Raw genomic sequence first — 22,346 nt, 5'->3', positions numbered from 1 at the left:
GAGGGGGGGAGAGAAGGGGGGGAGAGAGGGGGGGAGAGAGGGGGGGAGAGGGGGGGGAGAGGGGGGGGAGAGGGGGGAGAGGGGGGGGTGAGGGGGGGGTGAGGGAGGGGGAGAGGGGAGAGGGGGGAGAGGGGGGGGAGAAGGGGAGGAGAGAGTGTTGTCCGGGGTGGAGGGGTGTCGGAGGTGAGATGGGGAAGAGGGAAGATTAGGGTGAGAGAGGAGGAGGGGGGATATTTGGGGTGAGATTGAGGGTCCTTGTCCCTCTCGTGGCTCCCCCCCCTTCACAGCCTCTCTGTTGTGAAGCAGATTTTTGCCAAAAACCCTTTCCCAACACATTGCTATATAAGTGTTGAACGTCCCTGAGAGAACATCATTTCTACAGCTGGGGAAAGCGTAAGGAGAACCCAGGGTAAATGAATACAAGATGTGCGTGTTATATTTGGCATGTTCTGGCCGGCTGTGCGAAGGCCAAGGCCCCAGTGTGTCGGGGAAATTAAATCTTCGACAAATCCAGAATCTTCGTTGTGAGGGTCTCTGTGGACCCTCGGCAGTGTGCGTGTAATCGGATTTTCACTTCTCACTGAGCCACAGGGAGTGACGTAGCCCATGTGGGAACCGTGTCCCACCTTCACTATAAACACTGAAACACTAATATCTTCATCCTATCAACTTCCATAAAGCAGGGAGCATCTTAATAGTTAGACCGGGAGGAAACAAGTGGAACGCAACACAAACAGAGTCCCTTCGGCCCATCATGTGTCCATGCCAGCTCTTTGAAACTAGAGGTATGAAAAAGGTCTGAACAAATCAGAGCCGGCACCGATGAGCGAGGGAAGATGGAGCCCACAACGGGTCCATTGTTGGCTGTGGAAGTGGTGATAACAATGGGAGGAGTTATAGTCACTCCTCAACTCTTTCTCCAGAGCCAACGCCTCCCAGTTGCTCAACACTTTAACTCCCCCTCCCACTCCCACACTGACCTTTCTAGGTCCTGGGCCTCCTCCACTGTCAGAGTGAGGCCCAGCGCAAATTGGAGGAACAGCATCTCATATCTCACTTGGGCAGCTTAAAACGAGCCTCGCCTGCGCAGTTGGGGGCTATGCGTGAGTGGTGGAATATTGCATCGGGGGAGCGGGTGAGTGGTGGAATCTTGTGTCGGGGGAGCAGACCAAACTTGGTCTAGTGTTCTATAAATAAGAGAGAAACTGCGGATGATTACACAAATGCAGTGTATCAATGAAGTCCAGTTTAAGAGTGATTTAAGACAGCCCATGTTTGCCCCCATTGAACCGGTTAATTTAGACGTTTGGGGCTCAATTTGAAATCTAGTGCTTTGTTAGGGAGTACAGAAAGTGCTGGTGATACTCAGCAGGTAAGGCACTGTTATAAGAGAAACAGCCAACGTGTCATGTCAAACTGAAACATTAACTCTGCTTTCCTCACCACAGATGCTGCCTGACCTACTAAGCATTTTCCACTTTGTTTAGTTTCTATTTTAGATTTCCAGCATCTGCAGGTGAATTAATCCCTGGGAAACATTCTGTCGCCTGAACACGGTTACACGGTGTCGCAGCGGTTGAGTTGCTGCCGTCCAGCGCCAGAGACCCGGGTTCGATCCTGGCTACGGATGCTTGTCTGTACGGAGTTTGTGCCTTCTCCCCGTGGCTGCGTGGGTTTTCTCCGAGATGTTCGATTTCCTCCCACACTCCAAAGGCGTACAGGTTTGTAGCTTAATTGGCTTGGTATAAATGCACAAGTTGTCCTTTGTGTGTTAAGGTGCTGGGGGTCGTTGGTTGGTGTGTACTCGGTGGGCCGAAGGACCTGTTTCTGCGCTGTATCTCTAAACTAAACTAAACTGATGGAGCCATGTTTGGGTGTGGAACACACAGGCTAAACTGTAGATCAAAAGGATTTTTGATTTAAGCATTAAATTGTTAATGACTACCTCAGCGACAAAACAGGGCTATGTTACAGCTCGTAGCAACTGTTTAATTCAATCAATCAACAGGTTCTTGCCTGTCCTGGAAGATTATCTGTTCCTAACAAATAAGAGTTATTTAGATGATTGGTCCCCTTTTGTGTATTTCATTACATGGAACAGAGAACATTACAGGAACAAGCATTTCAACCCACAAGGTCTGGGCTAAACTAATCACCTCAGCCTGCACATGATCCATATCCGTCCCTTCATAGAAACATAGACAATAGGTGCAGGAGTAGGCCATTCGGCCCTTCGAGCCTGCACCGCCATTCGATATGATCATGGCTGATCATCCAACTCAGTATCCCATCCCTGCCTTCTCTCCATACCCCCTGATCCCTTTAGCCACAAGGGCCACATCTAACTCCCTCTTAAATATAGCCAATGAACTGTGGCCTCAACTACCTTCTGTGGCAGAGAATTCCACAGATTCACCACTCTCTGTGTGAAAAATGATTTTCTCATCTCGGTCCTAAAAGACTTCCCTCTTATCCTTAAACTGTGACCCCCAGTTCTGGACTTCCCCAACATCGGGAATAATCTTCCTGCATCTCGCCTGTCCAACCCCTTAAGAATTTTGTAAGTTTCTATAAGATCCCCCCTCAATCTTCTAAATTCTAGCGAGTACAAGCCGAGTCTATCCAGTCTTTCTTCATATGAAAGTCCTGACATCCCAGGAATCAGTCTGGTGAACCTTCTCTGTACTCCCTCTATGGCAAGAATGTCCTTCCTCAGATTAGGAGATCAAAACTGTACGCAATACTCCAGGTGTGGTCTCACCAAGACCCTGTACAACTGCAGTAGAACCTCCCTGCTCCTATACTCAAATCCTTTTGCTATGAATGCTAACATACCATTTGCTTCACTGCATATCCATGTGTCTATCCAGTGGCCTCTTTAACGCCACTATCGTATCAGCCTCCACCAACACCCATGGCAGCGAGTTCCAGGCACCCACCACCCTCTTTGTAGAAAACGTTCCCCGAACATCTCCTTTAAACATTGCCCTGCTCGCTTTAAACCTTTGCCCTCTAGTCTTTGACATTTTCACCCTGGGAACGACCACGGTTCTGTTACTTAATTCGCAATGAGGAGAAGTTGTGAAGACTGCCGTTAAAATGGAACGTGCACACATTTGGGTATCAACGCGTTTGAAGAAGTTACAGGAAAGTCATACGATTCACGTGAATTGCATCAAATTATTTGTGCAAGCTTTTATTTTATATTGCATTGAGATTTGCAACTTTTGTAAACGTCCTGCTGTCCCACTTGGCCGATTTTTTCGGCAACTGCCGGCATCGTTGACCGACGTATCAGGTCACCGGAAAATTTGCGGTCTGACGCGGCACGAAGGACGTATGGACGCGCGGTGTTTTTTCCAAGTGTCGTAACATTTTTGTTGTCGCGCTGGATTTTGAAATTTTTAAAATCTTTTGGCGACACTGATATGACACCGGCAGTCGCGCCGAAAAAAATCGCCAAGTGGTGCAGGCCCTTTAGGGTTCAGACCTGTAACGTGAACTCTGTTTCTCTTTCCACGTATGTGGCCCGACCTCTTCACTGTTTGCAGAATTTCTGTTTTGTTTCAGACTTCCACAATTTTTTTTTTGGACAAATTCATAGAATCTATCCCATTACCAGCGAACAAATACAGTCGATAGAGGGGAAACAGGAGGGAAGCATGAGTTTGTGGAATTCTGAGCTCTCTGTACAGGCATGTTTTGTTCTAACGTGAAACTCTTCAAAAAGGTGCTTTGTTTAGTATTGTTTTGCATAAAGCAGTAATTCTAGCTGCCAAATTTTTCATGCAGGTTTTGTCAACAAAGGCAGTGATTAAACCCTTACCTCTAATTTCCTAAATCATCAAATATTTAACTGCTGATCTTCAACTTTGCTTAACTATTTACTCACCAGATGTGCCACATAGAAACATAGAAAATAGGTGCAGGAGTAGGCCATTCGGCCCTTCGAGCCTGCACCGCCATTCAATATGATCATGGCTGATCATCCAACTCAGTATCCTGTACCTGCCTTCTCTCCTTACCCCCTCATCCCTTTAGCCACAAGGGCCACATCTAACTCCATCTTACATATAGCCAATGAACTGTGGCCTCAACTACCTTCTCTGGCAGAGAATTCCAGAGATTCACCACTCTCTGTGTGAAAAATGTTTTTCTCATCTCGGTCCTAAAAGATTTCCCCCTTATCCTTAAACTGTGACCCCCTTGTTCTGGACTTCCCCAACATCGGGAACAATCTTCCTGCATCTAGCCTGTCCAACCCCTTAAGAATTTTGTAAGTTTCTATAAGATCCCCCCTCAATCTTCTAAATTCTAACGAGTACAAGCCGAGTCTATCCAGTCTTTCTTCATATGAAAGTCCTGACATCCCAGGAATCAGTCTGGTGAACCTTCTCTGTACTCCCTGTATGGCAAGAGTGTATTTCCTCAGATTAGGAGACCAAAACTGTAAGCAATACTCCAGGTGTGGTCTCACCAAGACCCTGTACAACTGCAGTAGAACCTCCCTGCTCCTATCCAGTCTTTCTTCATATGAAAAGTTCCTAAATTAGGACCAGTGCCTCATATTTCATTTGGGCAGCTTACACCCCCCAACCGGATGAATCTTGATGTCTCTAACTCCAAGTAGCTATCGCATCCCCTCTCTCTCCGTCCCACGCCCAACGCTAGCCGTCATACTACTTTCGCTGTCATACTGTTGCGTGCCTGTATAAAGGGCCTGTCTCATTTGCTGATTTCAAAATCTTTTGGCGAAACCGATATGATGCCGGCAGTCGCCGAAAAAAATCAGCAGGCCCTTAACTCACCATCACCTACCCCACAGCCAACAATGGACCATTGTGGGCTCCACCTCTCCTTGATCATCGTTGCTTTTTGCATATCTCTCATTCATTTGCTCTATATACCTTCTACAGTACATCTCTCGTTTCCCTCCCCCTTGCCCCTCAGCCTCGACCCAAAATGTCACCAATTCCCTTTCTCCAGAGATGCTGCCTGACCCGTTGATTTACTCCGGCATTTTGTGTCTATCTTCAGTGCTAAATTGGACAGCTGAAGGGAAACACAGCGAGCGCCTTTCTTTTATGTTTCAGGAATTAAGGTAGCAGCCTCGGGTTTGGGACGTGTGCTTTGATCTAACAACAGCTACAAACAGCCTGAGAGCATCATCGAACGTGTCGGTGTGCTGACGAGGTTCGCCTGCCAAAAATGCCACTTTTTAACCTCTTCCATATTCAACCTTAAGCTGCTAAAAGGGGGGGCAAGAAACCCACGTCACAATACATTGGCTCCTAAAGCAACAGCGAGGATTCACAAAATGTAGAATCAAAACACTGCAGTCTGAAGAAGGCTCCAGGCCAGAAACGTCACCTATCCTTTATCTCCAGGGATGCTGCCCGAACAATTGAGTTACTCCAGCACTTGGTTTGTTTCAGAAAGAACTGCAGATGCTGGAAAAATCGAAGGTAGACAAAAATGCTGGAGAAACTCAGCGGGTGAGGCAGCATCTATGGAGCGAAGGAATAGGTGACGTTTCGGGTCGAGACCCGAAAGGGTCTCGACCCGAAACGTCACCTATTCCTTCGCTTCATAGATGCTTCCAGGTCTCGACCCGAAACGTCACCTATTCCTTCGCTCCATAGATGCTGCCTCACCCGCTGAGTTTCTCCAGCATTTTTGTCTACCTTCGATTTTCCAGCATCTGCAGTTCCTTCTTAAACGTGATGTGTAATTATGCCCCTGTCCCAATTAGGAAACCTGAACGGAAACCTCTGGAGACTTTGCGCCCCACCCAAGGTTTCCGAGCGGTTCCCGGAGGTCTTTGTCCGTCTCCCTACCTGCTTCCACTACCTGCAACCACCTGCAACCTCCGGGAACCGCACGGAAACCTTGGGTGGGGCGCAAAGTCTCCAGAGGTTTCCGTTCAGGTTTCCTAAGTGGGACAGGGTCTTAATGATATATTAACGTCACATGACCAGAGATACATTACAGAATAGTGAAAGGCTTGGATAGAGTGGATGTGGAGACGATGTTTCCACTAGTGGGAGAGTCTCGGACCAGAGGTCATAGCCTCTGAATTACGACGTTCTTGTAGGAAGGAGATGAGGGGGGAATTTGTTTAGTCAGAGGGTGGTGAACCTGTGGAATTCTTGGCCACAGAAGGCAGTGGAGGCCAAGTCAGTGGATATTTTTAAGGCAGAGATAGATCGATTATTGATTAGTACGGGGCTATGGGAGGGGTTCCCAACCTTGCCTACCCAGGGGGTACATTTATTGATTGTGGATTTGTACATATTTTTTCTCCTTGACTGACTGTGTTTGGTTCTGGTATACCGGTATCTGTTTATAAATAAGTGAAATAACATTGCTATGTGCTATTAAAGTTGCCAGGGGTAAACGGGATGAAAAAGGTTGGGGACCCCTGGGCTATAGGGAGAAGGCAGGAGAATAGGGTTAGGAGGGAGAGATAGATCAGCCATGATTGAATGGCGGAGTAGACTTGATGGGCCAAATGGCCTAATTCTGCTCCTATCACTTATGATCTTATGATACCGTGATAAGCTTTTGTGTGTAAGTGGACCCTAACATCAAAGACGATCTTATTCACCAAAGGATCTTTGGCAACTAACCAAGCAACTTCTACCGAGATATTTGATACAGCGCTGAGAATACAATAGTTTTGTTAAGCATTTGTATTTTGTAACATTTACAAATTAAATGCATTTGATTATATACTATTAAAGGATTAGATGAAAGCTGTTTGTGTGTGTGAATTATTAATAGATCAGATAGTAGCCTTGTGCATTTCACTGCTGCGAGATTAATTCATGAATCATGTCATGACTGGCCCTGGTTCAAAGAGAGAATGAGAGGCATCCTTGTGTATCAGTCAGGGTTCATTCAAGTGCTCTGGGGCACCTTAATTCACTCAGCGTTAATAACAAGCTGCTGACACCCCCTCCCCCACCCCAGTCGTCCTGCTAGCTTCACTGTTCGTATCCTTTCCCTATCACCTCTACACAGCCAACAATGGACCATTGTGGGCTCCTTGGCCATCGGTGCCGGCTCTGATCTTACCTCTAGTCTCCCTCTCCCCTGATTCTCAGCCTGAAGAAGGGTCTCGACCCGAAACGTCACCCATTCATAGAAACATAGAAACATAGAAAATAGGTGCAGGAGGAGGCCATTCGGCCCTTCGAGCCAGCACCGCCATTCATTGTGATCATGGCTGATCGTCCCCTATCAATAACCCGTGCCTGCCTTCTCCCCATATCCCTTGACTCCACTAGCCCCTAGAGCTCTATCTAACATTCCCTCTCTCCAGAGATGCTGCCTGACCCGCTGAGTTACTCCAGCATTGTATGCCCAGTACCATCACTAAAGGACAGGCCATCTCACTGCGTGTAATAGACTTACTGTAGTTCTGCCCGCGTGCAGAAAACAGTGGCAAACCTTCCAAAAATACCTAAGTGGCTATAAAAATTCCGTGTTGTCTTTAAGCATGGGGAGAGGCAGAGCAGAAATGCAAGCTCTTCATTTCTATTTCAAGATGAACTACAGAAGCAATAATGAGCTCCAGAGATTCAGGCCAAGTTTAGCTTCTTAAAAGATTTCTTCTTGGCATGCAAGCCGATGGAAAGACAACATTTATTGCCCGTTCCTGGCTGTCCCGTTTGGAGTCAACCACATTGTGTGGGTTAGAGTTTCGTGCAGACAAAACTGCTTGGTTATCTTTTGTGGACAGGACCAAAACCCTGGCACCCAGAGCGTTCTGTTTTTAATCCATTGACTAACAAGCCACTGCGGCCAGTTTTCTATTACACTAACTCTGCTGTCTGCTCAATTACTACAGCCCCAACGATGGCAGAGAGTCATCCAAGGAGGCATGGGCCAAGCATCAAGCGCCCAGTTGCACGCCAGAGATGCTGCCTGTCCCGCTGAGTTACTCCAGCTTTTTGTGCCTAACCAGTCTGAAGAAGGGTCTCGACCTGAAACGTCACCCATTCCTTCTCTCCAGAGACGCTGCCTGTCCCGCTGAGTTACTCCAGCTTCTTGTGCCTATCTTCGTTCTGTCCATGTTCCTATCAGGAACCCTCCAGATTTTCCCACTCAGCCAATGGGGGCAATTTACGGTGGCCAAATAACCTACCAACTCAAACATCTTTGGGACAAGGAAGGAAACTGGAAATCCCAGAGGAAATCCACATCGTCACGGGAGGATCACGGAAACTCCTCATAGACAGCACCAGAGGCCAGCATTGAACTCAAGTCGCTGGAGTTGCTGTGTTACTGTGCTGTCTTAATCAGACAGCCTCCAAGATGGGAGATCTCGCTGTGCTCTATTCCAATCAAGATGGAAACAAGCCCTACGGCCCACTCAGTCCATGCCAACCATCGATCACCAGTTCATGCCAGTTCTACATGAACTCACACAATAGGGGCAGGCGATTCACAGAGGGCCAACTAACCTACAAACCCTCACGCCTTTGGGATGTGGGAGAAAACCGCAGCACCCAGCGGAAACGCACATGGTCACAGGGAGAACGTGCAAACTCCACACAGACAGCACCCGAGGTCAGGATCGAACCCGGATCTCCGGCGCTGTGAGGCAGCAGCTCTACCAGCTGTGCCACTGTGCTGCCCATACAAAACATACATACACAGATGGAACTGAAATACCTAGAGGGGATGGATTATCAAATTAGTATTGGGGGGGGGATAGACACAGAATGCTGGAGTAACTCAGCGGGACAGGCAGCATCTCTGGAGAGAAGGAATAGGTGATGTTTCGGGTCGAGACCCTTCTTCAGACTGAGAGTCTCGACCCATTCCTTCTCTCCAGAGACGTTGCCTGCCCCGCCGGGTTACTCCAGCATTTTGTGTCTATCTTTGGTGTAAACCAGCATCTGCAGTTCCTTCCTACACATTAGAGTTGGGTGGGATGGGCTCGTGGGCAAAGTCTGCTCGTCCTGGACCCCCGTTATGTTTGCGGTCTTGCCCACGGGCGGAAGTACCCCACCCTGCACCCAGAAACACTCCACCTCCACGCACTTTTCTGCAGAAATGTTTGCAAAGGCCAACTTGGGGTTTTACTCTTGACAGCTCGGCCAGCAACCTGGGAAATCATTCCCGCCTCCCTGTTCTGGCAGATTCACGTAGTCCTGAAGCGCTCCATGTTTAGGGTGGCACAGAGGCACGTCAGGTGGAGCTGACACCTCACATCTTGACCTCGTGTGCTGTTGGTGTGGAGTTTGCACGTTCTCTCCGTGACTGCTTGGGGGTTTCCTCCGGGTGCTCCGGTTTCCTCCCACATCCCAAAGACGTGCAGAGTTGCAGCTTAATTGGGCCCTCGGGAAAAATTGCCCTCAGTGAGTAACAAAACTGGATGCAAAAGTGAGATAGCATAGACCTAGTGCGAATGGGAGATCGGTGATCAGGATGGATTCAATGGGCCGAAGGGCCTGTTTCGCTGCTGTACCTCTAAACTAAACTAAGCCACAAATCTGCTTGCCATGAGGTGTTGGCTGCATCAAGTCTGGTATTGATCAAATGAGCAACTTTGGAAGTAAAACAGAAAGAGAACAAAGACTGGCAGAGTTGCTTCAGCTGCAGATTCAAGGCAGGCGGAGGGAGTGAAAATTCTATTCCACAATTCAAAAATTCTATTTGGGTGGCACGGTGGCGCCGCGGTAGAGCTACTGCCTTACAGCGCCAGAGACCCGGGTTCGATCCTGACCACGGGCGCTGTCTGTACGGAGTTTGCACGTTCTCCCCGTGACCTGCGTGGGTTTTCTCCGAGATCTTCGGTTTCCTCCCACACTCCCAGGTTTGTAGGTTAATCGGCTTGGTATGAATGTAAAACTTGTCCCTAGTGTGTGCCGGGCGGTGTTAATGTGTGGGGAATCGCAGGGTGCCGCAGACTCGGTGGGTCCGAGGGGCCTGTTTCTGCGCTGTGTCTCTAAACTAAACTAAACTAAACTAAACAAGTGAGATGCAGGCACACACATAACTAAACTCCGCTTGGGAAGAGTTAGTGCTCACAGCCCAGCACCAGAATCCCGTTGAGAGGGGTTAGAACTCACAGTAATTAGATTCTTATTGAGAGGACTGCGAGTCTCAGGACAACTATAAATACACTCTCCAAATAATTTAATACCACAACAATGCAATAATAACTAACAGCAGGATTTCTGAAAAAATCCTGCTCCTACTTTTCACATTTTAACACTCTGTGATTTGGGAAAAGCTGCACATAGAAACTGGTCTCTCTGAAAGTTAAAAGTTATACAAATATATACAGCTACAAGTAATTATTTGCATGTTATCCAACAATCTCTGGCAGCCAGCTGGCTGGATTAAACTGTACATTAGAACATTAACCCAAACTCTCCTGAGAGCGATTCTCTCGCTCTCTCCATTTCATTTCTACCAGCCTGCACTCCATCTGTATTCCCCCTTTCTCTCTGCTTCTCATGTTCTCTCTTTCACTCTCTCGCTCTTGCACTTTCCCTTTCCCTCTCTCTATTTTTACTCTCTGCCCATCCCTCCTCCTCAGTTTCTCCCTCTCTCCGACCTGCTTTCTTTCTCTCTTCTGTGTGTGTGTGTGTGTGTGTGTGTGTGTGTATGTGTGTGTGTGTGTGTGTGTGTGTGTGTGTGTGTGTGTTTATGTGCGCTTGTGTGTGTGTGTTTGTGTGTGTGTGTGTGTGTGTTTATGTGCATGTGTGTGTGTGCGTGTATATGTGTGTGTGTGTGTGTGCGTGTGTGAGTGTGTGTGTGTGTGTGCGTGTGTGTGTGTGTGTGTGTGTGTGAGTGTGTGTGTGAGTGTGTGTGTGTGTGTGTGTGTGTGTGTGTGTGTGCGTGTGTGTGTGTGTGTGTTGTGTGCGTTTGTGTGTGTGTGTGGTGTGTGTGGAGTGTGTGGTGTGAGTGTGTGTGTGGTGTGTGTGTGGGTGTGTGTGTGGGTGGGAGTGTTTGTATGTGTGTTTGTGTGCGTGTGTATGTGTGTGTGCGTGTGTGAGTGTGTGTGGTGTGTTGTGCGTGTGGGTGTGAGTGTTTTGTGTGGGTGTGCGTGGTGTTTGTGTTTTGTGTGGGTGTTTTGGGGTGAGGGGGTGTGGTGGGTGTTTATGTGCGGGTGTAGGGGTGTATGTATGTGTGTGTGTGTGCGTGGGTATGTGTGGGTGTTGTTTTGTGGTGGGTGAGAGTGAGTAGTGTATTTTTGTGCGGTGTATGTGTGTAGTGTGTGGTGGGAGTGTGGGGGTGGGGGTGGGTGGGAGGGTGTGTGTGTGGGTGGAGGGATTTTAGTTGCGTGGGGATGTGGGTTTGGTTTTTTTGTGGTATGTGTGTGTGGGGTGGTGAGTGTGGGTGTGTTTATGTTGCGGTTTATGTGGTTTGGGTGCGTTGGGGGTGAGTGGTGTGTGGGTGTGTTTTGTGTGTTGTGTGTCGTTTATGTGCGTGTGGAGGGGGGTTGCTGTACGGGTGTGATATGTGTGTGTGCGTGTGTGAGTGTGTGAGTGTGTGCGTGTGTGAGTGTGTGCGTGTGTGTGTGTGCGCGTGTGTGCGTGTGTGTGTGTGTTTATGTGCGGGTGTATGTGTGTTTGTGTGCGTGTGTATGTGTGTGTGCGTGTGTGAGTGTGTGTGTGTGTGCGTGTGTGAGTGTGTGCGTGTGTGCGTGTGTGTGTGTGTTTATGTGCATGTGTATGTGTGTTTGTGTGCGTGTGTTTGTGTGTATGTGTGTGTGTGTGTGTGTGCGTGTGTGTGTGTGCGTGTGTGTGTGAGCGTGTGTGTGTGCGCGTGTGTGTGTGCGCGTGTGTGTGTGTGCGTGTGTGTGTGCGCGTGTGTGTGTGCGCGTGTGTGTGTGTGCGTGTGTGTGTGCGCGTGTGTGTGTGTGCGTGTGTGTGTGCGCGTGTGTGTGTGCATGTTTGTATGTGCATGTGAGTGTAATGTGTTTCTTTCTTTGTCTCCCTGCCCTCCTCTGTATACTTCTGTCTCTCTCTTTCTGCCCCATAATCTTTCCCACCCCACCCCTCTTTTTCTACATTGTCGGCCCTTGCCATCTCTCCCGGCCTCTTCACTTTCTCCCTGTTTTCCTTTTGCCTCTTTGCGTCTCTAACCTCCTCTCCCTCTCACCGAAGGAGGAGCAGTACCGAGGGAGTGCCACAGAGGGGCAGTACCGAGGGAGTGCCACACTGTCAGAGGGACAGTACTGAGGGAGCGCTATTGCAAATAAAATGCTTACATGAGCAGTAAGGCTGAAGCTCTGTGTGCCTCTCAGATGGACTCTGAAGTCCATACTATTTGAAGTTGGTACCAATGTTGTTAACAGGGGGCGGAAATCGCTATCAAAACATGGGGGGGACCCAATTTCTTGGTAGCCGCACACACACACGCACACGCACACACTCACATATATACACACACACACACACACACACACACACACCACACACACACACACACACACCACACACACACACACACCCGAGGCTTCGGCTGTGGGCCCTGTGGACGGCAACATTGGGAACTGACCTGGTTGGTGACCGACTCCGAAATCCAGCAACAGCAGCTTCCTCCGCCCCAAATCGTGGGGCTTGAATCGGCCCGTTCGCGGGGCCTTTCATCGCCCGGCACGGCATCAAATCTGCCGGCGGGTGCTTCATCGGGAACCTCGATGCAGCAGTTTGATTTTAAGCCGCAACGGGAGATGAAAGGCCCCGCGAACGGGCCAATTCAAGCTGCGCTCTATGATCTTTGCTCCACCGGGACGTCTCCCTCCACCAATCACCGCGCTCTATCCTCAGTCCCACCCCCTTACATCCGCCTCTGACTGACACCTCCCTCCTCCAATCATCGCACTGAATCATCATGTCCCGCCCCCCCCCCCACTGCCCGCTGATCGACGTCTCTCTCGTCCAATCAGCGCCCTCGACCATCAGTCCCACCCCCACTGTCTCGCCGGAAGCGGAGATTTTTTAAAAGATTTTTTTTTCACCGAATTTCAAAATCCAGATTACAAAACATGGGGGGGGGGGGATTGTTCCCCACTTCTTAAAACATGGAGGGGACGTGACCCCCCCCCCCCCTGTCCCACCCCCCCCCGAAGGATTTCCGCCCATGCAAATCACTAACTGATTCACTGGTAAATTCTGACACCTTTTGTGTGTAGTTGCTGTGCACTGTTCAGCTGCTGAGATTCCATCACTACAACAAGGCCCACTCCTCACTACAACAAGGCCCACTCCTCACTACAACAAGGCCCACTCCTCACTACAACAAGGCCCACTCCTCACTACAACAAGGCCCACTCCTCACTACAACAAGGCCCACTCCTCACTACAACAAGGCCCACTCCTCACTACAACAAGGCCCACTCCTCACTACAACAAGGCCCACTCCTCACTACAACAAGGCCCACTCCTCACTACAACAAGGCCCACTCCTCACTACAACAAGGCCCACTCCTCACTACAACAAGGCCCACTCCTCACTACAACAAGGCCCACTCCTCACTACAACAAGGCCCACTCCTCACTACAACAAGGCCCACTCCTCACTACAACAAGGCCCACTCCTCACTACAACAAGGCCCATTCCTCACTACAACAAGGCCCACTCCTCACTACAACATGGCCCACTCCTCACTACAACAAGGCCCACTCCTCACTACAACAAGGCCCATTCCTCACTACAAGGCCCACTCCTCACTACAACATGGCCCACTCCTCACTACAACAAGGCCCACTCCTCACTACAACAAGGCCCACTCCTCACTACAACAAGGCCCACTCCTCACTACAACAAGGCCCACTCCTCACTACAACAAGGCCCACTCCTCACTACAACAAGGCCCACTCCTCACTACAACAAGGCCCACTCCTCACTACAACAAGGCCCACTCCTCACTACAACAAGGCCCACTCCTCACTACAACAAGGCCCACTCCTCACTACAACAAGGCCCACTCCTCACTACAACAAGGCCCACTCCTCACTACAACAAGGCCCACTCCTCACTACAACAAGGCCCACTCCTCACTACAACAAGGCCCACTCCTCACTACAACAAGGCCCACTCCTCACTACAACAATGCCCACTCCTCACTACAAGGCCATTATCTGTCACGCAGATTCGCCCGGCTGAGCTGGGTTTCACTGGTGTATTAGTCTTACTGTTGTCCTGTTGAGTTCCACTGTCTGGATAACTCGTTATCACCTATACCACAGCCAACAATGGACCATTGTGGGCTCCACATTTCCTCGATTATTGTGGCTTTCTGTATTTCTTCCGTTCATTTGTACTCTGTACCATCTCTATCTCTCGTTCCCCTTTCCCCAGACTCTCAGTCTGAAGAAGGGTCTCGACCCGAAACGTCACCTATTCCTTTTCTCCAGAGATGCCGCCTGCCCCGCTGAGTCACCTCCAGCGTTTGGGGTTGGTTAGGGGTGGGGTAGAGACCCCGTGGCCTCCTCTCTTTGACACCCTCAATCCAAGTGTGTCCTAGGCTCCAGCTCCACCAATCTGTGGGCATTCTCTGCGGACTTGTAAGACCGTGTGGGACAGGGGGAGCCACTGGCTAACATCTGGTACACGGCTTCGTTCAAAGGCTTTCAACAACCCTCCAGTTTCAAGGTTAGCTTGGCTCTGCGATAATTAGGCACCACGCCCACATCTGAGCACCACATGCAGGTCCCCACAGCGATGGGTCATAATCGTCCTTCGCTGGAAACATCAAAGTCCTATTAATCATGGGATCAGACTGGTGGATCCCAGGCCTGGTATTGACTCGGCCCCTTCAGCCTAATGCCGTCTCCTCCCTCTGCTGCGTAGAGCAGCTCTCAACTCAACCATGGGTGACCATTCCTTCTTCACTGCTGGTGTCCCACCAACTCCTCCCCCCCACACCCACCGCACTTTCCCAAAGGACAAGAAAAGGGCAATTCACCTCCGGCCCCACTGGTGATGCCCAAATCGGGTGCAGCAGTTGAGTTGCTGCCCAACGGCGCCAGAGACCAGAGTTCGATTCTGACTACGGGTCTGTGTGGAGTTTGCACGTTCTCCCCATGACTGCGTGGGTTTCCTTCAGCTGTGCCAGATTCCTCCCACACTCTAAAGACGTACAGGTTTGGAGGTTAACTATCTTCGGTAAAGATTGTAAATTGTCCCTCGTGTGTCTAGGATAGCATTAGTGCATGGATGGAGTCCAGCTACTGACCGCGTTCACCCTTGAATTGCTTCATCCATATTTTGACCCAAATGGATTTTTACGTCTTGATCAGTCGTTACATCCCAAAATATGTTTTAACAGTTTAAGCACAGCCATAAGTAATGAGACATAGGACAGAATTAGCCCATCGAGTCTACTTGGCCATTCAATCATGGCCGATCCATTTTCCCCTCTCAACCTCATTCTCCCGCCTTCTCCCTGTAATCATTGATACCCTTCCTAAGCAGGATCCTATCAATCTCCGCCTTAAGATACCCTTAAGATTCCTGGACTGGACTCTCCAATGGGGATCTTTGGTAACACGCACTCATTATTCCTATTCAAATATTTATCCAATTTCCATTTGAAAGTTACTGTTGAATCCGATCTCATTGCCTTTTATACCGCGTGCCCTGGCCGAGAACGGCTCACTGAGTGATAAGACTGTTCCTTCACCCCGCTTCTTCCTCCAGTTACAAACCCCTCCTGCTGTTGGAACATTAACCACCTCTACTCGCCCCCCCTTCAAGCCTCTGTCCCACTGTACGAGGTAATTCACGAGTTCTCCCGGGTTTTCCCCCTGATTCGAACTCGGAGAATGTCCGTAGCGGGTCCGTGGGAGTTTGTGGATGTCTCGTAGCGGCTCGTACGAGTAAAAAGTAACCATTTTATTCATCACGAGTATTTTTCTTACTCGTGAACATTTTTTAAATGAATGAAAAAGCCGTCACGAGTTTACCGGATGTCCCGAGTACCCACCGTTAGCATTGCGAGCCGCTACGAGACATCCACAAACTCCTACGGACCCGCTATGGACATTCTCCGAGTTCGAATCAGGGGAAAAGTCTGGAGAACTCGTGAATTACCTCGTACAGTGGGACAGGGGCTTAACTCCCTTTTGCTCTTGGGAAAACAATTGTGGCCCTTTGCAGTCTCGGCCCTGTAACTGGCACGCTCAGTATCTCATCGACAGATCCCCCTTGGCCCTTCCGAAAGCTGCTTCACAAAGACACTGCGTTAATAATCACCTGGTCGTACTATCCCTGCAGCACCTTTCACTGGTGTGTGTGTGTGTGTGTGTGTGTGTGTGTGTGTGTGTGTGTGTGTGTGTGTGTGTGTGTGTGTGTGTGTGTGTGTGTGTGTGTGTGTGTGCGCGTGTGGTGGGCAGTGCGAGCAGATAGGTTGCAGTGCAGAGACGGCATGGTCTTACCTGGAAGACATCTTCATCCAGTATCCTGGTGCCGAACACCACGATGCCGTTAGTGTCAATCACCGGCCGCTTGCTCCTGTTCAAGGGCTGAGTCAACGTCTTGGTGCAGTCCACGATCATGGTGACCGTTTTCTTGTGAACGCTGATTGCAACTCGGTGCCACCTGCCAGGACGCAACACACAATCCACCGGTCACCTTTGAAACCTGTAACCCTGGCCTAACGAGATCCACAGAGGAGCTCACACACCTCCAGCCAACAGAGCCGGGCTGAAGTGGAACCGTTAATTCTCCTCCGTTGCCTTGGCCCGCCTTCTGAGGTGGGCGACTTGGTTGACCATCCCATCTCCCTGACTGTGCACAGGCTACACATGGGTCCTCAATGCAAGGAGAGCTTAGTTGACGTTAGTGCATTGCTTCACTTTAGAGATACAGCGTGGAAACAGGCCCTTCGGCCCACCAGGTTCACCAGTCCCCATCCTCTTGTCCACCCATGGTCGGGCCTATTGAGGCCTCCACATTCGCCGCTACGAAGGCCCGATGTTTCAGGCCCTCTCGCCGGGTGACGGTGCTCCGGCGTTGGGAGAACCCTCTCAGCGGCTTGGGGTTTCGTTCTAACCCACAAACCTATACGTCTTTGGAATGTGGGAGGAAGCCAGAGCACTCGGAGAAAACCCAGGTAGTTATCGGGGGAAGGTACAAACTCCATACAGACAGAACCCGTGGTTAGGGTTGAACCTGGGTCTCTGGCGCTGAATGGCGGCAACTCTACTGCTGCTCCACTCTGCTGCAGAAGAGAGTTGCATGCCCGGCACGTTGTTTTCCAACCCCAACCCAGTCTCCCAGTCACTGCGTGCGTGGAGTTTGCACGTTCTCACTGGGACCGCGTGAGCTTCCACCGGGTGCTCTGGTTTCCTCCCACATCGCAAAGACACGTGGGTTTGCAGGTTGATTGGCTGCTGTAGACCGCCCTTAGTGTGTCGGGAGTGGATGAGAGAGTAGGATAACAGAGAACTAGTGCGAAGACAAACACAAAAAGTAGCTGGAGTAGTCGGGCAACATCTCTGGAGAAAAGGAATAGGTAGGTGACGTTTTGTGTCGAGTCCCTTCTTCAGACTGCGACCTATCGAGTTAGATAGAGCTCTAGGGGTTAGTGGTGTCAAGGGATATGGGGAGAAGGCAGGCACGGGTTATTGATAGTGGATGATCAGCCATGATCACAATGGATCGAAGGGCTGAATGGCCTCCTCCTGCACCTATTTTCTACGTTTCTATGTTTCTATGTCATCTATTCCTTTTCTCCAGAGATGCTGCCTGACCCGCTGAGTTACTGCGGCATTTTGGATCTAAACCAGCATTTGCAGTTCCTTGCTGCACGTTGAACTAGTGTGAACGGGTGATGGATGGTCGGCGTGGACTTGGTGGGCAGAAGGAGCAGTTTCCGTGTTGTATCTCTAAAGTTCTAAAGCATTGGGAATGAAGCAAGGAATACCTACTTCCCATCGGCCAGGTTGACTCCACGGAAGATGGGGTGTTCATCAGGGCTGGGCCGCCCTGTCTGGTCTTCGTAGAAGAATATGGGGCTGCGGGAGACCTCCACGCCCAGCTGCTGGATTCCCTGCTCGTTGTAGATGGACAGCAGGAAGGCACCTTTCCCTTTCTGGGCTCGCACTGTCATCACCATGGAGAAATCCTCCGGGAACGCCGTGTCTCCTTTGGAAACAAAAAGGGAGGAGCACGAGTTGTTAAATCTGAACGTCTGACGATGTCTCTCACAAACAAGCCCAATCCCAGCACGTGTATCACATAGCGGGCAGCACAGTGGAGCAGCGGTAGAGTTGCTGCCTCACAGCACCAGAGACCTGGGTTTGATCCTGACCATGGGTGCTGTCTGGACAGAGTTTGCACTTTCACCCGTGGTTTTCTCCGGGTGCTCCGGTTTCAATGGACAATAGACAATAGACAATAGGTGCAGGAGTAGGCCATTCGGCCCTTCGAGCCAGCACTGCCATTCAATGTGATCATGACTGATCATCCACAATCAGTACCCCGTTCCTGCCTTCTCCCCATATCCCCTGACTCCGCTATTTTTAAGAGCCCTATCTAGCTCTCTCTTGAAAGCATCCAGTGAACCGGCCTCCACCGCCCTCTGAGGCAGAGAATTCCACAGACTCACCACTCTCTGTGAGAAAAAGTGTTTCCTCCCGCTCTCCAAAGACGTGCAGGTTTGTAGGTGAATTGGCTTCTGTAAATTGTCCCTAGTGTGTAGGATAATAATAATAATAATAATGGATGGGATTTATATAGCGCCTTTCTAATACTCAAGGCGCTTTACATCGCATTATTCATTCACTCCTCAGTCACACTCGGTGGTGGTAAGCTACTTCTGTAGCCACAGCTGCCCTGGGGCAGACTGACGGAAGCGTGGCTGCCAATCTGCGCCTACGGCCCCTCCGACCACCACCAATCACTCACACACATTCACACACAGGCAAAGGTGGGTGAAGTGTCTTGCCCAGGGACACAACGACAGTATGCACTCCAAGCGGGATTCGAACCGGCCGCCTTCCGGTCGCCAGCCGAACACTTAGCCCATTGTGCCATCTGTACGGGGTGATCGCTGGTCGGTGCGGACTCAGTGGGCTGAAGGGCCTGTTTGCACACTCTATCACTAAGCTAAACTGCTGCACATGAACAGACCCTTCAGCCCAACATGTCTGTGCCGAACATAATGCCAAGATAAGCTAAGCTCTTCCCATATCCTTCCATTCCCTGCATGTATCTGTGCCCGTCTAAAAGCCTCGTAAATTCCACTTTCACATCTGCCCCCTGGCTGGAGGTTCCATGTACCCATGTGGGACCCTCTCCACTAAAGACCACCAGCCCAGGGACCATCCTCCACCTTCAGGGAATGTCACTTCTTCCCCTTTCTCTCCCAACGGTGCAGAGGCCCAGGAGACCCCCCTCACCGAGGAGTTCTCTCCCTCCCACTCTGGCCCCCTCCATATGCTCAGCACCCTCAGCTCAGCCACAGGGTGAGTCCCAGGGGGTTGTGTCCTGGACTGACCTCAGATTCCAAGCAACTTGTCACAAGATGATTCAGTTTCCTCTGCATTGAAAACACTCTGAAGAACAGTCTCGACCCGAAACATCACCCAGATCTTTTCTCCAGAGATGTTGCCTGACCTGCTGAGGCACTCCAGCATTTTGTGTCTATCTTCGGTGTAAAACAGCATCTGCAGTTCCTTCCGACACGAGCTTAGTTTAGTTTTGAGATACAGTGCAGAAACAGGCCATTTGGCCCACCGAGTCCGTGCTGACCAGCGATCCCTATACACCGACACTATCCTACACACTAGGGACAATTTACAATCTTTTAGCGTGGCCAATTAACCTACAGACCTGTACGTCTTTGGGATGTGGGAGGAAACCGGAGCACCCGGGGAAAACCCACGTGGTTAAGGGGAGAACGTACAAACTCCGTACAGGCAGCACCCGTAGTCAGGATCGAACCCGGGTCTCTGGCGCTGTGAGGCAGCAACTCTAACCGCCGCGCCACCGAGCTGCTCACCACATTGACTTCTGTTGTCAAACTGCAATGTGCTTAGAACACGACATAAGGCAAGATACATACAACAGGCCTATATAGTAGGGAGTGATGTGCTGGAGGGTGAGAGGGCTGCTGTACATTCAACACCAGATAATGGGGTTAACATCAGATGGAAGAGTGTCTGAGAGACTGTACCTATCTGAGAGAGAGGGGCAGGTTTGCAGCTATACACAGCCAGAGTACAGCAGGTGGGTTTGGACAGATTTTTTGTGTTTGTAGGAAAGTGTGTCCACCTTGCATTCCACCGGGAGCTCCTGTTTAGTCTCAGTCACGAGCCGGGAACATGCCCATCCCTGACAGAGAACTCAGCAGATATCTCCCAGAACAGGCCCCTGTCAGGCAGTGCTGACGGATCTAATGTTCTCTGCTTCTGATTCATGTCTGGTCTCTTGCAAATGACAGCTGGACACGTCCACTTTGATTTTCACTGCTCCATTCACCTGGGGTTCGCCTTAGGGACAGACACACCTGAGAACCTTGAGATGACTTCCTAGCACTCACAGGTTCAATATGGAGGAAAGGGGGTGGTTTACCAGGGGGAGGGGGTTCAAAGATTACAGGGACAAGGCAGGAGAATGGGGTTTGGATGGAAAAATAGATCATGCATGATGAAATGGGGGAGCAGACTCGATGGGCCGAATGGCCTAATGCTGCTCCTATGCCATATGGTCTTATGCTCTTAAGTACCAGTCACTGTCATTTCTCAAGCTGAAAGTGTTCAAAACTTGTGACAAGATTCATAATTGTGGCATCAGTTGATAATGAATTCTGCTGAGGTGGTCAGGAAGAATTTCAAAGAGTTTGGGAGCATGATTCGGAGTTAAAATACTTGGCAGGTCTCCCTCACTTAAGGGCCTCATACCTCTGCATCCTCTGGCTGTGAATAGCTCGTTCCCAACAGTCCAACTTTCACCTCGTTGTATATCAGCAGCAAATTGAAGGCAGGTTTCTGATTCCTCTTGAGCTTGTATTTCAGGTCTCTCAGAGGCTACTAGGCCGGTCACCATGGCAACCGCCCCATAAAATGCAGCAACCCCAGCAAAAGATTAGTCACTTCCTGTCCACAAGCCCCCAGGCCTCTTGTTCATTATCCAAGCTGAGAGCCATTTTCTTTTATTAATGATTTCATGAACGTTCTGGAATGTTGCCTGTTGTTCATTATCAGCTGGTGGCTGCTGTCGACATGTTTAGTTCAGTGTAGCTGCTCATCGCTCAGTCCGTGCATCTCTCAAGGCCCAGCGCCAACTCCCGCTGTTCCCCTGCCCCTTGGATCCTCTGCTGACGTGGACAAGGCTCTGGTGATTTTCTAGCGAGGCGGAGGAGACTGGTGGATCAGTGGGCTGAGTAACGTCTGGCCATTGTTTTCCCTGGTCTCTCTGCCGCTGTTCACAATATGGTTCACTGAAACTTACTGCATAGAACGGAGGCCATTCAGCCCACAATCCCCGAGCCAGCTCTTTGAAACACATACAATCAGTGGCGGACTGGCCAGGGTGTCAGCTTGCCCAATGGCAAGTGGGCCCCTGATGAAGTGGGCCCCCTATATCAAGTGGGCCCCTCCTGGCAACCAATAATTTTAGACCCAGTCCGCCACTGCATGCAATTAGTCTCAAAACCCTCGACTTTTAGTTTAGTTTAGAGATACAGCGTGGAAGCAGGCCCTTCGGCCCACTGAGCCCGCGCCGACCAGCAATCACTCATACTCCGATTCTATCCAACACACCGGGAACAATTTGTTTTTATGGAAGCCAATTAACCTACAAACCTGCACGTCTTTGGAATGTGGGAAGAATCCGGAACTCCCGGAGAAAACCCATCCGGTCACGGTAAGAACGTACAAACTCCATACAGACAGCGCCCCGTAGTCAGAATCGAACCAGGGTATCTGGTGCTGTGAGGCAGCAACTGTGCTGCTGCGGTACTGTGCTGCCCAAAGTGTTCTTTGCTGTAGCTGTGCACTTTTACACCCTTTGGCCAAATGCCCTTGTGAATTTTCTATCGAACCTGGGGAGTCCATCAGTGTGGGACATTACTTTTTCATGGTGGAATAATATAGAGTTTCCTCTGAAAAATATTCTGGTGTTTGTTAAGCTGGATTGGGTGACTAGATTCAGATTCAGATTCAACTTTATTGTCATCGTGCAGTGTACAGTACAGAGACAACGAAATGTCTCTAGGATGTGTCCCCTCTGACAATGCGGCACTCCCTCGCCATTTTCTGTGACGGGCCAATCCCATGAACAATGAACAATGACCAATGCTGGTCCAGGACCTCAGACTGTAACTCGTGCCTTGATCATTTATTGTACTTTCATTATTAGGTCCCACCCAT

General features: G+C 50.0%; 1 protein-coding gene across 4 annotated transcripts in view; it reads right to left on the bottom strand.

The window, feature by feature from the left end:
- col5a1 (collagen type V alpha 1 chain) overlaps positions 1-22,346 on the bottom strand; it is a 217,078-nt gene that overhangs the window by 138,430 nt on the left and 56,302 nt on the right. For 3 of the 4 annotated variants that reach the window (XR_004416620.1, XM_033048653.1, XM_033048651.1), the window contains exons 3-4: positions 17,901-18,117; positions 16,407-16,569 (exon numbers count right to left, since the gene is read on the bottom strand). Coding sequence is in view for 3 of the 4 variants with exons in the window: in XM_033048653.1 (XP_032904544.1) it covers positions 16,407-16,569; positions 17,901-18,117 (380 nt within the window). In the remaining variant the exon portion in view is untranslated. Of the gene's footprint in view, positions 1-16,406; positions 16,576-17,900; positions 18,118-22,346 lie in introns of all 4 variants that reach the window. The other variant, XM_033048652.1, reaches the window with a different exon arrangement.

The sequence above is a fragment of the Amblyraja radiata genome, chromosome 32 (assembly GCF_010909765.2).
Source record: "Amblyraja radiata isolate CabotCenter1 chromosome 32, sAmbRad1.1.pri, whole genome shotgun sequence".
Taxonomy (NCBI): Eukaryota; Metazoa; Chordata; class Chondrichthyes; order Rajiformes; family Rajidae; genus Amblyraja; species Amblyraja radiata.
The sequence above is the reverse complement of the archived record's forward strand: the minus strand, read 5'-3'. Positions and strand labels throughout refer to the sequence as shown.